The 18,653-nt window shown below is 44.0% G+C and overlaps 1 protein-coding gene across 7 annotated transcripts in view; it reads left to right on the forward strand.

Annotated features, from left to right (window-relative positions):
• Positions 1–18,653, forward strand: part of magi1b (membrane associated guanylate kinase, WW and PDZ domain containing 1b) — a 131,691-nt gene that overhangs the window by 110,628 nt on the left and 2,410 nt on the right. For 5 of the 7 annotated variants that reach the window (XM_041033054.1, XM_041033058.1, XM_041033057.1 and 2 more), the window contains 9 exons: positions 117–363; positions 4,108–4,199; positions 4,923–5,115; positions 6,899–7,273; positions 9,306–9,473; positions 12,548–12,641; positions 12,838–12,925; positions 13,758–13,901; positions 15,864–16,002. In XM_041033054.1, the coding sequence (XP_040888988.1) occupies positions 117–363; positions 4,108–4,199; positions 4,923–5,115; positions 6,899–7,273; positions 9,306–9,473; positions 12,548–12,641; positions 12,838–12,925; positions 13,758–13,901; positions 15,864–16,002 (1,540 nt within the window). The remainder of the gene's footprint in view (positions 1–116; positions 364–4,107; positions 4,200–4,922; positions 5,116–6,898; positions 7,274–9,305; positions 9,474–12,547; positions 12,642–12,837; positions 12,926–13,757; positions 13,902–15,863; positions 16,003–18,653) is intronic. The other 2 variants (XM_041033056.1, XM_041033055.1) reach the window with 2 other exon arrangements.

Genomic DNA, 18,653 nt, shown 5'->3' on the forward strand with positions numbered 1-18,653 from the left:
TTTTTTTTTTTTTTTTTTTTTTTTTTGTCTCTACCTATCAGTTCTGTGTTCAGCTTCTATGCTCCCCCACAGCCAACTTTCAAAAGTCAAATGATATCGATCTGCTTCTCCAACAGCAGTTATCAAGAAAGGACAGCCAGAACAGCTCGCAGCATAGTGTTTCCAGCCACCGGAGCATCCACACAGACTCACCCGTACACCCATCCCTGGCACCCCCTCTCAGCGAGAGCATCGCTCCCCCGCCCCCCTCTCAGCCCCTGCCAGGCCTGCCACCGCAGGACTCCACGGCAGACGGGACCATCCAGAGAAAACCAGACCCCTTTAAGATCTGGGCCCAGTCCAGGAGCATGTATGAAAGTAGGCGTAAGTATATTAATTTTTGGTGGCGGTTGGATAAGGGCTGCATGGGGCTGTTGGCTCGGTGAAGACCCTCGGTGTGTTTAAATGGCACCGCATGTTTTGGAGCAAGATTTTGGGATGAAAGATACTGTAAGTCTGGTGCATGTAAGTAACTGGGTTATAATATAAAAGCAACAGTGACCCGACCTTTTCTTGTGCTCTTGTTTGGTGTCTGGAGAGGGATGTGGTCTCAGTTTGGTGCTTATGCTGAGCCCTGCAGTAAACCGTGCGTTAACAAGGATTGAAATGTTCAGTGTTTGTTGAAGTTGTTTTAGAGAAGTGTCGATTCAACTGTGTGATCATTTTGGAGGATGTAGTTTGTGGTGCTGTTGAAGTGCACTGCATTATACAGCGTGGTATTCCAGTTATTTACCCTACCCTCAATCATATAAATGGGTTGGATAAAACAATAGAAACACCTGTCAGTATGATACAATACAGCATCACAAATTTTGGCCTCCAAAGTGACCATACAGTTGAATCAACACCTTTCTAAAGCATTTTAAACAAAAACTGAATATTACAACCTTCATGAAGGTAGGGCTTGCTGCTGGGCTGTTGTATTTGACCACATTAGTTTTAGTTAGGCGTACCTAATAAACTGGCAGCTGAGTACAGCTAACATGAAAATTATCAGGTTCACATACATAGAGCTAAGGATGAAGTAGTATTATTGAATCTAAATGTAATTTTTTTTGTAATTTTTTGTAATTAGAAATAGCTAAGCTTAAATGATTGTTCAAAGTAGTTTTTACATTTCTGTTTGTGTATGGATCAAACAAACAAGATACCGTGTGATTTGTGGTAAAATTGTGCTTTAAAGCTGGTAGCAGAATTGTTTTACTTTGGACTGGCTAGCTATTTCCCTTTGCTTCCAGTCTTTGTGGTAAGTTAAGCTAATTGCCTGCTGGCTCCAACTTTATATTTATCATATAGACATTATCTAACTTTCAGCAAGAAAGTGAAGAAGCTTTCCCAAAATTTCAAGTTCTTTTAAAGCAGATGTTCAGCACTACAGCATTAGTTTTGATTTTAGTGCCATGTCTGACCAGTATAAGCAGCTGAGGTCTCATACATGGTCTTGGTCCAGTCCTTTAAAAGCTACTAGATGCCACTTTGGTCCATTTGTTGACACTGGAACCACTGACACACTTTTACACTAGACTTCCCTAAAGAAACACAGGGGTATATAATTAGCAGGAAAAGCGGAGTGGATGTCAGTGAATTGCATATCCCCCTCCTCCATGTCTAGCCTTGCCAAAGCAAGGGGATAGTTCCAATTAAAAAGAATAACCCTCAGATCCACTGTCAAGTTACCAAAAAAAGAATTAAAAAAAAAAACAGGAGAGAAAGAGAAAAACAGGAGTCTGCAAGGGCTGAAAAAACCTTAACATCTAATCACTTTCCCAGGCGCCACTTGTCAAGGATTTTCATTATTTAGATGCCTATGAAGAAGAATGTGAAAAGAAGGGCTGGAGCGTGGGCTAGAAGTGTAGATGCCTGTTGGCAAGCTCCTGTGAAGGACTGAGAGGACAACAGTGTTTGATTTAAAAAGGAAATAAAGAGATGGAGATGGAGAGTGAAAGAAACCAAAACCAAGCAGGAGATTACGTCTACATACCGGTCCTAAGGTGACAGAGTCTTAACAAGGGTTTTCTGAATAGCCCGAGCCAGCTTGCTCAGTGCAAATAGGAAGACATGCAAAGGGAGCACAAAAGGTAATGATATACAAGTGACATGGAAACACATAAATGAGAAGTGAAAGAGAAATGTTAGGATAAGAGCAAGTTCCAAGTTTTGGAAGATCAAGGGATTCTGAAGTATGGAAAAAGAGGAACACACAGAGAATGACAGGGAGGACAGCTGACCTGTAACAGCAGGTGTAAATCCTCCCCTTCCTCACGCTGCATTGAGCTCTCATCTTAAATTCCTGCAGTATGCACCCCATAGGGCTCAAGCCTTGGATACGGCAGAGACATTTCTCTACACAACTTTCGCTGTAATGAAAAGTTCTGCTGAGATCAAGGTCTTCAAACACACCATGTGGTGAACAATTTCCATTTGCAAAAAAAAAAAAAAAAAAATCCCCTTAAAAACTCACTCAGCATTAAACTGCTCTAAAAAAACGAAGACAGAGAGGATATGGAAATCGTTCTTGCTTTATTGGCCTTCATTTTGATTATTGCCTGGTTTTAACATGTTCCCAGTTTAATTTCCTCACTGTTTGAACCATCCGTTCTTGTTATTTGCCGTCCTCAGTCATATCACAGCACGGGTCCGTCCATCTCTGTAAAATATTGATTCATTCACGCCCTGTTGCCTCACTGTGGGGATCACTTATGGATCTATTAATCGACAGGAACAGGGTGAAACTGTGCAGTTGACCCTCCTGAGTGCAGGTGCAGATTGCGACAGTTAGCCTTTGACTCTTCCTCTCCCAGTTCCTCCACAGTTACATTGTGATAGATTGGAAGAGATAGCTGCACTCCACAGGGATTTTAACTGTTGACTGAAGGAACAGATTGGAAGCAGGCTGCTTATGCCTTCTGCCACCTTGCCGCCTCTTAGTGGCTTTAGTGGCCTTGGCAGCAGCGGCCTGTGCTGGTGCAAAAGGAAATCTCCCCGGGAGCTTTCTCAGAGGTGCATGTTTGTCCGCCTGTACAACACAGCTGCGACCGTACAAATGCATGCGCATACATGCATATGTGAATAAATATAAACATGCTTAAAGCAGAGACGCTCGTGTGTACACCAGGATGAGGCCACACACATGCACGCTTGTGCCTTTTATCCCCCTGGCTCCCAGTTACCCCCCTGAGGCTCCCTTCATCTCCACTGCTACATGAACCATGAGCTGTCAGTCGCTGCAGAGCAATGCCTCTTTTATAGCACAGCACCTTTCTGGTGACCACCCCACACACACACACACACACACGCACACACACACACACTCCTTTCTCTTGTGGACGGGAGTGGACTGTGAACTACCCATACTCAGACCCTCTGCTCAATAATTTATAGCCCATTCCCATATGTATTAGCACCTCTGTCGGTGGGAAGTGCTCTTGAATGTGGGCAAGTGGCAATAGAGTTACATGCCACACATCACTTCATAAAAGAAACTGTGTAGTCCATTGGAATAGTGATGTCCACTCTGTGGGAACGTCGCAGAAAATGTTTTAGAACAGCTAAAAGAAAATAAAACTGCTATTTCAGAGGCCAGTGGGGAATTTTATTGTGATCATTTCTAATTATGGAACCAATGAATGGGGGTGGGGGGGCTTGTGTGGCTTTTGAGTTTATTTAAGCTCTATACCTGTGCTCTTTACCCAAAATAGATTCTTTTTTTTAATCTTTTGATGGATCGGTTGTTTATTCTTTTTACAGAGCCTTTAGAGAGACTGTTTGTGCAAAGTGCTATCTTGGTGACAAAAGCCTAGAACAGTTGGGAAGACAATTATTTGCATGTTGACATAAGCAGGCAGTTGGTTTGATTCCCTGAGAACAGTCGGTGCATCCAGTATGTCATCTGCAGACCTCTTTTTGACGAAGCTAGGGCATGAAATCTTGTCTGAAGGAGTTAAACTAAAGGTCTGACTTCATGTTAGTACTGAATTCTTCTGCAGGAAGAGAAACTCCCATGGGCTTTGCTGTTGGTATTAATCCAGAAATAAAAGAAATGACGGTTTATTGTCTGTTGTTTTACAGTTCCAGACTTCCAAGAGCAGGACATTTTCCTGTGGAGAAAGGACACAGGGTTCGGTTTCAGGATCCTCGGAGGCAACGAGCCAGGAGAGCCTGTGAGTCTCTCTCAAACGTTTTGTCTCTCATAGCTGAACCCCTCAGTTTGTTTCAATTTACTTTAACAAGTTTCAGTCCAAGTTAGTGTGAAATGTACAAACTACAGCTGACAAGATTCAGTAACCTGAATGATGAAACCGACACTATATTCCCAGCACTAGTCGGAGTAGCATCTATAGGGTTTTGCACCACATCTGTTTTTCTGTTTCTGTTCCTCCTGTGTATTTCTGAGCTTCTGTGTTGGGCTCAAATTAAGATTCTTTCTGCTCTCTCTTTGATCTGACCAACATAGCCTCAATCAGTCAAAAAAAAAAAAAAAAAAACATCTCACACACTTCTTTTTCTTTTCTTTCCTTCTTTAAAGAGGCAGAGTTGTTTGTTCTTGTTCACTGGTCTGCTCTGCGTTTCTTAGAGGAAAAAAATAATGATTTACTTTACAGCTTGGCTGTGGTGACTACAGTAGCAGGCTGGAAAGAAAGAGAAAGAAAGAAAGAGTAAAGACGTAATAGTGAGGTTTAAAAAAACTTTATAGCTGCTGTGAAAAAATAAGATGAATTCTTCTCACAATTATTTAAATGTGTGTCTTATTCTCTGATGCAGGACTTTTCCATGTGTATTACATAAAAAGCCAGAGCTTATATCTGTTGGCAGTCTTTACCCGTTCATGATCTCTGCACACACAGTCTCACAGCTGTCATTCATCTACTTTGGTTGTATTATAGATCTACATCGGCCACATAGTCAAGTACGGTGCCGCAGATGAGGACGGACGCCTGCGCTCCGGCGATGAGCTGATATGCGTGGACGGCACAGCAGTGGTGGGCAAGTCGCACCAACTGGTGGTGCAGCTGATGCAGCAGGCGGCCAAGCAGGGCCACGTCAACCTCACTGTGCGACGCAAAACCAGCTACGCCGGTAAGGAGCAAGAGGCATCAAGATGAGGGAGCAACCAACTTGTTAAATAGCTGCTGACAGATGCAGAAGAGTTGTTCAAACTCTCTCATAGCTGGTTAAAGAGGCAGTGTATAAGAATTGGCCAACTGTTGAATTCATACTCCAAACAAATAGGGGGCAGCCTGTTACCAGAAAGACTGCAACACAGGTTTATATCCTACTCGCAGTTACTACTTCTTCATCTTCTCATGCTGGACTAAGGGACTGGACGCTTCAGTGGCAAGTGCTTTTACAAGGCGCAACATTGCTAGTTAATTTTAGTTAATTTTAGGGGCAGCAAACACACTAAGCAACAGATGAGCAACAGATGAGCAACTGGTGTAACAGACTGGTGTTGTTTTTGATGAAGAAGTCAGTCAATAATCTGCCTTTTTAACATCGTGCCCTGAGCAACAGCAGTCTAATTCTGCACACAGGCCAGTTGTTTTCCGCACAGCAGCAGAGCACAGTAAAGTTGGTTACTTTGCTGAGTGTGCAGTCTGTTGCCTGTAACTCCGACATAACTCTTCATCTAACACAGTGAGACTGTGATCAGTGAGATAAAATTATATTGGATTACATGCATGTCTAGTTTTCAGTGAGGTTTGATTTAATGAAAAACTTAAGGATTATAATCTTAAAGTATGAAAAATTAATCTCTAATTGTTCCTTCATTAAGTAGAGCATGTCAGTGATTGTGTTTAGTATTATATGAGCAGTGTGTTTTATCATATAATAGATTTATTTCTAATTAATTTTGTGGACAAAACCACTTTTCGTCTGATTCCAATATGTTAATACGACCTCTGCTGCTGCAGTAGAGAAGTATTCAGTCACTGAAAATCAATCTGTACTTTACACGGCCAAGGGCTCAGTTTATTTCCATTGCAGCTCCATCAGGAGCCCAGGGGCCCACTTACTGTGTGTATGGGTCGCCCCCTCTCCTTCCTGTGTAATAGTTTGGCTGTGTAACGGTAGGAACCACTCGATCGCTACCACGCGCAACATGCCCGAGCCCCCAGTCACTACCTTCGCACTGTTCAGCTCAGCTCCGCTCGGCTCCTCAGCAGGCGATAAAGAAAGGCCCATAAATATGATGGAGAGGGTGGTCAACCTTCGGCCCGACGACAGCCGCCAGACATTAGAGCATTTCAGCTCCCCGTCTGCCTCAGAGCATCGAGAATATGAGGCGCCGTCCTCGAGCAGCTGTACAGGAAATGAAATGTGGAATGAAATGTCCAGGTACAACAGGCGGGCCGCGTCTTTAGTCCATCTTTTGTTGAAAACAGATCAGAGAAGAGATTGTTGGAGAGGCTCTTCTCCCTAAGCTGCCTCAACAGCGCGTCTTTTATCATATCAACGTAAAGTAGCCGTGTTAGGAGAGAAATATGTCTTTGTTTATTTACAGTCATTTTTTATTTTCAGATTGTAAAGGTGATATAACATTTAGTTGTGTTGTCATATCTTCTCCGTATCCTGTTATCTTCTCTTATTATGCACCAGTTTCTTACTTTGCTTTTTCTACTCCATTATCTCCTGAACTTATATAACACTGACTGGCCTAATTTTTATCTCTTTTTCTTCCTTCTCTTCTTGATCTTCTGGTGTCATATGCGGCTTCTGTTAAATCTCACCTACCCAGCCCACAATTTGTTCCTCTTCTTTCCCTCCATAAATCTCTCTCCTATCTTTCACACTATATCCTCTCCAACTCTACACAGTATATCGGCATCTTTCTCACCTTATCCTCCTCTGCCATCTCCAGTTAAAGCAGAGGGAGACGTGCCTCCATCGCCGGCATCCTCCCACCACAGCAGTACCCAGGCGCCCAGCCTGACGGAGGAGATAGGGAAGCGAACCCCGCAGGGCAGCCAGAACTCCCTCAACACCGTCAGCTCCGGCAGCGGCTCCACCTCCGGCATCGGCAGCGGGGGAGGAGGCGGAGGGGTGGGGGGCAGCAGCAACGCTGTAGTCGCTGCTGCAGCCGTTACCACTTCTTCTCAGCCCCCCAACGCCACCTCCACTCCCTCCTCCTCCGCCTTGCAGCCCTATGACGTAGAGATCCGCCGCGGCGAGAACGAAGGATTTGGGTTTGTCATCGTCTCGTCCGTGTCCCGGCCGGAAGCGGGCACCACTTTCGGTAGGAGATACCACATTTTTCCGTTTGTAGTGTTTTGAAAGTTGCAGAATGTCTTCAGGCACATTGTTGTTGATTTTACATGCAATTATTACAAAAATTAGCTCCACGCAGCAAAACATGAAACACACTCCATAGCTTTTCCTCATCGCTGGAGCCTTTTATCTTCCTATCTTCTTTACGGGCTGCCTTTGTATCATCCATAAAACTACTGAACACTAAATAGCCTGGCAACCAGCACAGATTCTGGCTATTTACAGTCCCACCAGATCAGTACCAACACTCTTCAAAGAAGTGGTTCTTCTTTCTCATTTTTGTTCGAGCCTGTCAAACCAAGACACTGAAACCTTTTCTTCGCCTGCAGATGCTGCTACGCTCACACAAGGCTTTCATAATTGATCACAAGTGAAGTGGGTCTTACATAAGGCGCTTGTATTATTCAGCTGAACTTAAATGGCTTCTGCTGAGCAGGTTCGCACTAAAATCCTAATGACAACTTAATGAGAGTGAGTGCTGCAAGCAGGATAAATAGGGGAAATGATCTGAGTGAATCAAATTTATTTTACAATGTGGGATCAGAGAGATGCACTGACTCAAAATCACTTTGTGATTCGGTTATTTTGCATCACTTAGCTGTTGGTAAATATCGTAATATCTTGAGTTTTTCAACCTTAGAACGGTTCCTCTGTTTGAGCTCACACACCCTTGCAAATAACTGTGTTCAAATTGACTCCACTTTGCTTTTCATAAACTAGTGGTGTCCTTTCTGTGCGCTGCACTCTTTGCCCTCCTGCCACGGCTTCCTGCCTACACCGCTATGGCATTTCACTATTCTCTGTGCTCTTAGCTCTGTCGGTGTGGGTGGACTGAAAAGACCTGAAAATGCTCATCATTTCACAAAATGGCAAAGCTTCTTTTCACAGGCCTCAAAACCGCGGGCAAGCAGTTAAACTGTGCTTGATTTGACCTGACATGTAAAAATCTAATGGAAAACCAATGGCTACATGAAAGTTTCAAACTAGTAGTTCCAGTAAGTCCTTTGTTCATAGCAGTGATGGAGTCAGAAACTAGTCCAGCCATACTGTTAGTATTTGGAGAAGCACTTTAATTTGCTCACCTTGGTCTTTCTCTCTATCTCAGTGACTCTACACTCGGTATTTTAAAGCTCAGAATCGCTGGGTTCAGTTAAAAAGACAGGAAGAGGTCAGGGTTAGACAAGTTTGTAGTAGAATAAAAGAGTGTGGGCCGCGGAAGGGATGAATGCATGATAATGAAAAGTAAGATGGGTAAAGAAAGGAGTGATTGCACACTCCTTTTCTCTGCAGTGACTGATGAGGCTGCAGAGAGTGTGAGGAGAGTGGAGTGGAAGAGAAACAGAGAGACCTCGGGGTAGTTGGGGAGATGTCAGCTCTGATGTATGTTTGTCGTCTCTAACTTTTTGCAGGTGCAGGTATTTGAGATGCAGACAACAGAACAGGTTTTTTTCATTATTACCTTTTGGCTGAGACTCTCAGAGACTCTCATGCAAATATAATAGTGATACTCGTTTTAGAAATGTGGCGCTGGAGCCGCTTCAAGTAGAAGAGGGGGATGAGGGCGGAGGAGAGTGGACACACTGGATAGGGAGTTAAGCTCAGTTTCTCCAGTGATTAATTTGAAAAACCAATTTACAGGAAAATAACTGAGAATTACAGTGCGATAGATTCTCTTTTTTTTTTTTCTTTGCAGAGCACATTTAAATTTGCCCTTCCTCTTTGCCTATGCTTGCATTTTGTTCTGCTGTAATTCTGATCAGCTTCTCTCAGTGACTTTGGCTTGGCTGGCTGTTGGCTGTCGGTGAATTAACCCTGAACCTTCTGATCCTCTTTCTCTGCTCCTTTCCCCCTTTCCCTTCTTGTTCCTTCTCTCTCCCAACACAATCCAACAACACCCCAAACGCACACACACACACATATATATACACACTGAACCACGCATCCCATATCAATGGTGACCATAGCTGGCAATGCATGTGTGGCCATGCCCCACAAAATAGGGCGTATCATTGAGGGGAGCCCAGCAGACCGCTGCGGGAAGCTGAAAGTCGGCGACCGCATCCTGGCCGTGAACGGGTGCTCCATCACTAACAAGTCCCATTCCGACATTGTCAACCTCATCAAGGAGGCCGGGAACACCGTCACACTACGCATCATTCCTGGAGACGGTGAGTAGAGAATCACAGTGAAAGACTTCCACCTTTACAAGCCAGTTCTGTCATTGTGATTTTATTTGTCTAGTAGTTTCTGTTCCCTTGTGGGAAGCTTGTGGCAAAATGGGGGCACCCTCAAGGGTCCTCAGAGATGCCCTTAAGGGTCCTTCCAAGAACGTGGGATCTTGCTAACTGGCACACTCTAACAATATCCCATTCAGCCGGTAGCCTTCAGTCAAAAATTCATATTTATTCAAACTATTCAGCAAGAGCTTGTTCATCAAGGTTGTCCAAGTAGGAGTTCAGATTTGGCTCTATGTCGCCTCGATCGGATCTCAAACAGCACAATCATCAACTCTTCTTAGTATTATTACATAGTCTGAGTATATTTGAGGAGCAGGACTAGTCGTTACTTTCCTGAGTGCTGCTTATGTATGCCTGTAGTGTTATATAAAGCTTTCTTCACTTGCTTTCAAAGTGACTGAAACACCCCCGCAGTGTTGACAGAACTGCTTCTGTGGGGATGTTTGGGAACTTTCCCAGCCTTTGCATTTCTGCCTTCAGCATGCCTGCGCTTTTAAAACATGCAAGAGTAATTTAGATGTCTGTGTGCATTTTTGTGTGCCTGTGCGCGCGTATGTATGCGTGTGTGTGTGAGAGAGAGAGGGAGAGAGAGATGAAGATAGAGGTGCAGAACTTCCCCTGCGTATGTGGGTGTGTCTTTTCTGCCAAAGTGGTTTTAAGAAAAAGTTTGTGCACATCCTATGTTGTGCTGTGAAGCTGAGCGCTCTCGCTACTTTGTGCTGACAGATCACCCTGGCATGCTTCACAAATACTGTTTAATTAAGTGTGTGTGTGTGCGTGTGTGTGTGCGAGGAAGACGATACTCCCCTGTCAACCTGCATACTGCTAGAAATTGTAGCTATTTGTCCGCCGCTCGTTGCTTTCCGGCTCACTTCTTATGGATGAAGAGTGTTTTTGCTTTTCTTTTTTTCTTTTTTCCTGCGGAGCAGTTGATGAGAACAGTGAGCCAAAATTGCTCTGCCAAGAAGACACAGAGAGCAAGAGAGAAGGCGTCGGGGAGAAATAACTGGATATGCTTTATCGGAAAGTTCCGGTTTGTGTTTATGTGCATGTGTCAAACAAACAGACGCTGTCTGACAGGGAGACTGAGAGAGTGACAGGAAAAGATTGTGGCTTATGTGTCTGAGTTGTGTCTCTGAGTGACTGTTCTCTCTGCCTCTGTTTACACATGGCTGAGCATGACTATTTTTGTGTGGATCAATCCTGCCTCTAAACTTTCTTACGTATATAAATACCGTTGCAAGAGCTCCTTCCAAGGTGACGCCAGGTTCAGCTCCTTTCCACTGAGCTCACCGCTCCTCTATGTGGGAACACGGACGGAGTTTTGTAGCAACCCTCGGCAACGACGTGGAAAACTGGCATAGCACTCTTCCTGCTGGTGCACAGTAATGCATGCATAAACAGCTAATGCCTTCATCAAAACGTATGTCTCTGCAGCATAGATTCAAGCCGCAGACCAGGTACACCTCATTACTTCCTATTTGGTGAGAGGATGGAGATAGATGTGCCTGAGGTGATGTGATGTGCCATTTTTTAGCACAAGCTGGTGTATATTGTGTAGTGCAACCCTCCCACTTCTCGAATCTCCTCTCCCTTTCTTTCTCTCCGCACTCCGTTTTCTCTTTCTCTCTTCTGAATTTCTCATTTTGTTCGTACCTGCTCTCCTTCCCAACTCTGTCCGTTCAGGGCAGGAGGGCATGGCGCCAGGACCTGAGACAAATTACAGAGGCAACCCAGTGCTTTTTCTGCGCGCCGTGAATGTTTTTAAGCGAGAGAGGAGACAAGAGGCAGTTGGAGGAGAGACAAATGAAGAGAGGAAGCAGAATGGAAGGAGTGGGTTATGCAAATGAGCAGATGGAGGGGCGAATAGGGTTTACGGGGACAAATGTAGGCTGTGAAAGTGAGAAATGAGCAACAGAAAATATGTGAGAATCTTGCCTGCTGAGGACCATGCACACTCACGCATAAACCCGAAAACTAGAAGGTCCTCCCCTCCACAGTCGCCCCACCCATGCTTCGTCTTGATGGGTTGGCTTTGTACCTCGTGGGGAACAGGCAATTGAAGAGTTAAGCCAATGAGCCAAAGGGACTGGTGGATGTGGAGGAGATGAATCGATGAGAGGGAAACTGACCATGAGAGGAAAAGAGAGTAATGACTTAGAAGAGAGCAGTGCAGAGTTGTAATCAAATAAAGGATACCTGTAGATAGCCAAGAAAGATTAGGTTGTTAAGAAGAAGAAAGGTTTCCTTATGCAGCGAGAGTAGAGTAATGATGGTCTCTTTTTGTCGTTAAGGCCCAGCGTGATTCATTGATAACACAAAATGATTGAATCAAAGATAAAAGACAGAGTATACAACAGCTTTTAGGTTCTTAGATGCTACAGGTGCATATGTTTCCTGTTTGACAACTCGCAGGCAGACGGGGGAGTTTCTATCCTAAACAAGACATACACCTTTTGGGAAAAGAGCCTTGGCAAAATGACTGACAGCACTAATGTAAAGTGCTGATTTGCTGCGGTGCCCCGGATCTTGGCTAAGTGGCGGAGGAAGCCTGGAGGCTGGTGGCGGTCCCCATAGGTCAGCCAATGTTCGTAGATGACGGCTGCTGAATCTGGTGAAACACGCCTGTGTTCACAGTGACGAATTAAAATATTCCACGAGTGAAATATGGATTTAATTCCATCACAGTCTTGGCGGACACCAGAGACGCTTCTGTCGGAGTTAGTTTTATGCTAATTCTAATCGTGTTTGAGGCAAAAAGGTTCTTGGACAGTGTGAAAAATGTGTTGGACCTGAAAAGCAACAATTTGCCAAATCAATTCCTGAAATGACTTTCACTTTTCTGTTTTTACTTTGAGTTATTTTTAGAAAGTCAATTTATTCGCTTCAACTTGCCAAACCCAACCAGTTTTACTCAAGTTGCAGTTTCAAAATTAGCTTAAAAATTTGTTGGTGGAAAAATGCCCTGACATCCTTTCTTTCTTTCTTTCCTCCTTCCTCCTCAGAGTCATCAAATGCGTCGTTGCTGACAAATGCAGAGAAGATCGCCACTATAACCACCACTCACACACCTCAGCAACAGGCTGCACCCGAGGCCAGGTGAGCAGCACACTGGGATACTAAGTGCTTCTGACATGTATAATCCTTTAAATAGGCTGGAATGTAGAGTTTGTACGATGAAGTGTTGAAAATGTGCATATTAAATTAATCATTTTATGCCTTTAATGAGTTCAGTGTCTCAGTGATTAGATCTTTGAATAATTCACACTTGCTGCTTTCTGTCTTTCTGTCTCAGGAACAACACCAAACCAAAACAAGAATCCTTTGAATTCAAACCCCCACAAGGCCCCCCTCCCCAGCCGCCTACACAAGTCTCAGCTCAGGTAAGAAGGACGTACTAGTCATCCATTCACCTGTCACTTCATTCATACATCCATCCATTTCATGTCTCCATCCCCATGTCAACATCCCAGCAATCTACACTCACATCCTGTCAACTTCCACATTCGTCATTTTACACATCCACTCACATCACATCACATCACATCACATCACACACATCACTCCATCCAGTTGTTCTAGCGCCCGCAGACCCATTTATCCTCTGTACCTCCATGCGTCAACCGGTCCACCCACCCTCCCGCCTTCCCAAGGACAAACAAGGTGCCTTTTTATTTATTTATTTGTCTCTTTACCTCTACCTGCCGCCGTTATCGGAGTCTGTGCATTAAGGGAAGCCTGTTTGCTTTCAAAGTAACCCCTCAGTCCACCGTGTTCGCAGCTGAATTAATCTGGCGGAGTGGAGATGGCTCTCACAGATACCATTGATCCTTCAGCAGAGGAGATTAGGAGGGCGTGAAGACAGGAGCCCCCCTCCGCCCCCCCCCCCCTCCTCTGCCTGTGCCCTCTCTCTTTGTCCACCTACTGCACAAGGCATCAATAATTCAGCATCCTCACACCTGAGCATATGCATGTACACACACACACACACACACACACACACAGTCTGGCACACCTTTTAAATAGGTGTGACTTTCCTGAAGGTGGCATTTGTCCCATGCTCCTGAAATAGTAGCCCACTTCAAAGGACACACACACACACACACTTCAAATCTGAATCACAAAAGTGACCTTGATGCAAATGTGTCTTTCTCCCTCCCTCTGTTTCCGTGTGTGTGTGTGTGTGTGTTTGTGCGTGTGGTCTGTCTCTGTCAGGATGCTGAGTTCTACTCCGTGGACCTGGAGCGAGACAACAAAGGCTTCGGCTTCAGCCTGCGGGGAGGCAGAGAATACAACATGGACCTGTACGTGTTGAGGCTAGCTGAGGACGGAGCGGCCGTCCGCAACGGAAAGATGAGGGTACGGACACAAAACGGCACCGGTATTCACACAGTGAACACATGGTGATGTCATCGGGGTAATCTTTGCTTAGGTTTACAATCAGGAAGTATGTGAGAGTTTAACTTGTGCTAGAAAGTAAAAGTGAGGATCTCGGCCTCAGCTGCTTTAATTTTTCCTTTTTAATATGTCCCTTGCAAGTCTTCTGACTCTGTGGAAGGATAATACTAAATTGCCAGAGTACCCCTTTAATATTGTATTGAATTGTAAAATATTTTACATTTTTCTATAATTCTGGTGTCCTTTGAAAATGAGATCTTAGTCTCAAAGGGAATTCTTTTATTCAATAAATGTTATATGCAACTGTGATAATAGTGGTCATTCTGTAACTGAAATAAGTTCAGATGAATCACATTATAGCAAGATGAAGCGAAATTCTTTGGAGCCACTGTGATTATGACATATTAATAATGAACAGACCCAGATCAGGTGTTTGACTTTAGTCTACTCTGTGTTGGTCGTTTCCTTTGGAATTTCTTGATGATAATCATCACAAACTGTAAAAAGAGGCTCCACTGTGTGCGGGACATTGGCATTGGGGTTTTAAATGGTTTCTTTAACTTAAGAAGTAGAAGAAGAAATTTCTCAATCCTTAAAGGACCATTTAATGTTTCAGTTTATCTGAGAAACCCCCAAAGTTGGAAGTATGTGGTTTTTCATTGGATAGTCGCTCTAATTATGATATACTGACGGTTGTTAAGTATATAGTAACTGTGATATGATCATTTCTTATTTTCAGGTGCAGGGTGTACGTGATATGCCTCACACACTTTACAGCTGTCAGAATAATACCATCTATCAATATAATTGTGTGTGCATAACGTACCCCCCCCCCCCCCCCCAATTACTGCAAGCTATGCTTCACTGCATATAAACACAGTAGCCTCCAGGCTTGGCCACGTAGGAGATTCACTGCGTGAGTGCAGTATCAAAACACAAAGCACGCAAACACTGCAGGTTGTGGGGCATTCCAGCTGACAGAACACGCACATTTTAATTAATCAGTCTTCGTCTATGAGCTTGTAAAGTGATGTTCATACATGCCACAGAAGTTGTCATGAAACCGTCATAGTTAACCTTTACTTTGATTAATTGTGTAAAGCACCTGCTCTTCTCCCGAGCTGTTTGAGGATTAATTGATTCTCCCCCACGTATTTGCATGTGAGACATATGCAGAAAGCTCGCTGGCAGAAACAGTGTACACATGATCTATAAGGCTGTTTTCAATATATATTAATCTGCCACAGTTAGGAAGTGTGTGGGTGTGCATGTATTTGCACAGTTGTACACGCGTATATATGAACACATACATTTGTGTTTGTGCACCTTTTTAGCAGAGATATTAATAGCAGCAGCTCTGTGAGGCAGAGAGGTGTCAGTGAGAGATCCATACTCTGCCAGAGGAATTCCCTCGGTGCAGACAGCGCTGACAGATAACTTGAGGCGTGGAGGCAAAAAGAATCGGGAAGCAAAAAGTGTTTTGTTTTTTTTTTCTGGATGCTGTTTTACCCCCCTCTCTCATTTTCCCCTCTCAGCGTCACACTTTCTGCTTTCCTACACAATTTGCCCTCTCTGGAAACTGTTGATTTAGGGGAAAAAAAAAATGTTGCCATTGTGCGGTTTATCTTTCAGAAGATTTGATATTTAACTTCTCCTCAATCTGTCCTCCCTTTCCTTCCCTTCCTCTGTCATCGTGTCCCTTTGAACCTCTGTGCCTCTCATCTTTCCTCTTGTGTACTTTCTTCCCCACTGTCACTTGTTTTCCACTCTGCTGTCTCTCCTTTTTCTGGCTTTTGCTGTCTCTCCTTTTTTTCCCTCTGATTTACCTCTTCTCCCTTCCGTCTTCACCTGTCACTCTGACTGTCTTCTCTCCCTCCTGCCTTTTCCTCCCTTGCTCTCTTCCCTCCTTCTACCACTTCTTAGGTTGGCGATGAAATCTTGGAGATCAATGGCGAGAGCACCAAGGGCATGAAGCACGCGCGAGCCATCGAGCTCATCAAGAGTGGAGGCCGGCGCGTCCATCTGGTGCTGAAGAGGGGCGACGGCTCGGTGCCTGAATATGGTGGGTCAATCTACGAAAACATTCCCTTCTCCCCCATCTTCACGCCCTGAGCCAGGGGGACGCCCAGTGGACGGTGGTGGGTCGAACGGGAAAGAGGGGAAAGAACTAAATTACCCTCCCAGGACCCTTCACTCATCCCTGGGACAAACCCATCAGGGAGAGTAGACGGGTTTGTTTGGTCTTGGGTCTCTTTCTGGTGGAGGTCACTCTTTGGCTTTGGGATTTTTTTGGGGGGGGGAGCAGGGGTGGAGGGTTGCTCCTGTGGGTGCTGTTGCTCCCCCACCCCCACCCCCACCTCCAGCTGTCACCTGCTCTCGGTTTCCATGTCATCCCGCTGTCACTTTTCACCTTCTGGCCACTGAGCAAAAACACTCCACTGGGACTTTACAGAAAGGTGCTGGGTCTGATTTCAGTGCTACATGAAAATACAAACTGTTTACAGAGTTTGAATGACCAGAGTAGTGGAAAAAAAATCAATGTTTGTCGTGGGTAAGACGTAATACTGATGGGCTCCAATTCCTCATAAAACACTAATCTAGCGTTGAGAGGAAGAACAATTTTGATCCCTCACATCCCATAATAAAATGGGACATCTCGCAGCTTTGGATAGGGCGTGACACAAACATATTTATGATATTTATTGAAGGTGAATGTAAGCTACTGAACTCTTAAGGGTGTTAAGTGAGACCTGTATTGAGAAGAAAAGGCAGTTTGATGCATTTTTTTTTTTTTTTTTTTTGCCATTTCCAAGACAAAATCTCACTATACTGTGCTTGACATTACTCACTAATCCATGGATTTTATTTGCACCCACTGTTAATGTCATTGAAAAGCTGTGACGATAGGAACTCCACCCATCCCCATTCGAAAGAACCGCTCCAGTTATATAGACGTTTTGTACAGTGATGAAAAGAATAGAGGCATTTTTACAAGTATTTTTGTTCCGTGTACAGAGCCATGAATCGAAGCCACATATTAATGGATAAAAGTCTATTGCTGCATGAACTTGTCAAAAGTGTAAATTGGATTTTTTTTTCTTCTATTGTCTATTTTCCATAATATTTATGGAACATTTCTTTTTTTTTTCTTTTTTTATCGTCTTGACCAGTTTTGATTGATAGTCACAAGTCATCATAAATGTTTTTTTTTTTCTTTTTGTTACTGTTTTGTTTTTTTTGTGGAGTGGAGATACATTTGCCTGTCTTGAAAAGTTCATCAATGTAATTTTCTTTGGGCTAAGAATGTGCTGTCTTTACCTGCACCGATGCGACATCATGTGAACTTGTATATTTTTGGATCATTGTTTGTATTTTTTAGTTGGCACAACCTTTGACAGTCTTGCCAGTATTTCTTTTGATTTCTGTCAGCAATGTAAAACTGCTTCATATGCTGTTGTTGTGGGTGTGAAAGTCTCACCGTCTTTATTTTTTGGGTTTGGGTTTCTGCTGCTTCTGTGTCCACATCTTTAGGTGTGTGTGTTGGTGAGTGTGCGTGTGTGCGTGTGTGTGTGCCTGCGTGCTTGCGTGCGTGCGTGCGCTTGTTTCCAGGACTTTTCTCTGTAACTGATGGTTTCCACTGAAGGGTTTGGGCAAGTTCCTGGACTGTCTCTTTCTTCTGAATGACTCAATGATCAAATAAACACTTTTTTTTCCATTGAAAAATCACCACAATAATTCTCCTTTTCTTCCTTCAAGTTGGCTCCAAACGATCTAAACTACTGTGCTCTTCTCTTTTTTTTTCTGTTTTTGTGTATCTTCTCCTCTTCCCAAATTGCGCTGGGCTCTTGTCTTCCTTCAGGGATGGTCGCTCCCCATCTCACTGCATGTATGAGAAATGACAAGATGGGGGAGGCCTCTGTCCTCCAAAATCAGACCACGGTTTGTAACTGTCCTCCCCTGTCATCTGGCTCTCCCTCCCGCTTCCTGTCCTTCTCTCTCTCTGTCTTTCTCTCTCCGTCTCTGTCTCTCCATCCTGATGTGTGTGGTGTGGCCCCAGATCACCCGTGCCCGTGCTCTACTCCATGCATACAAATCCATCCACCCAAAATGCATTGCCAGTGTCGCCGCTGCCGTAGCCGTTGTTATGGATTCTTCATGCATATTTGTCTGCGCCTGTTGCATTTAACCTCTGGGCAACAAGTCCAAAGGTGAAATGCACACTGTCCAGTTGTTCTTGTTAATTGGTTTAGATAGCTTTGCTACTTTAGATCATGAGAGAACATCCACCCTTTTGTTACAGCTAGTTTTTTACTGTAGTGCTCTGCAGTTTTCAGACTCTCCTTAAATTGTAGACATAAAGCTGGGGTAAGGTTTGATCTTAAGAATCTGATAATAAACAAGGCATTGTAGATGTTTTAGTGAGATTAAAGGGATAAAATCCCTTGAGGAAAGCCGTTAAAATGGATGTAAAATTGTGCATTACATTTGATTCTTCGTGTCTCAGCAAACTAAACTAAATCTCACACAGTGTTACAGCAATAAGGCAATAGTTTCTTGGATCTCATCCTGAGCATTTTATTTGCTTTAAACATTTACAAAGTGTCTAAGGCATCGTGACGGTGCATGAAAGAGCATGGCTGATCAGTACGATTAAGCAACATCACCAACATGCAGCACGTTGGCACTGACTGTAACCAGCCTCCAGTCCAGCTG

Source organism: Toxotes jaculatrix, chromosome 3, assembly GCF_017976425.1.
Source record: "Toxotes jaculatrix isolate fToxJac2 chromosome 3, fToxJac2.pri, whole genome shotgun sequence".
Lineage (NCBI taxonomy): Eukaryota > Metazoa > Chordata > Actinopteri > Toxotidae > Toxotes > Toxotes jaculatrix.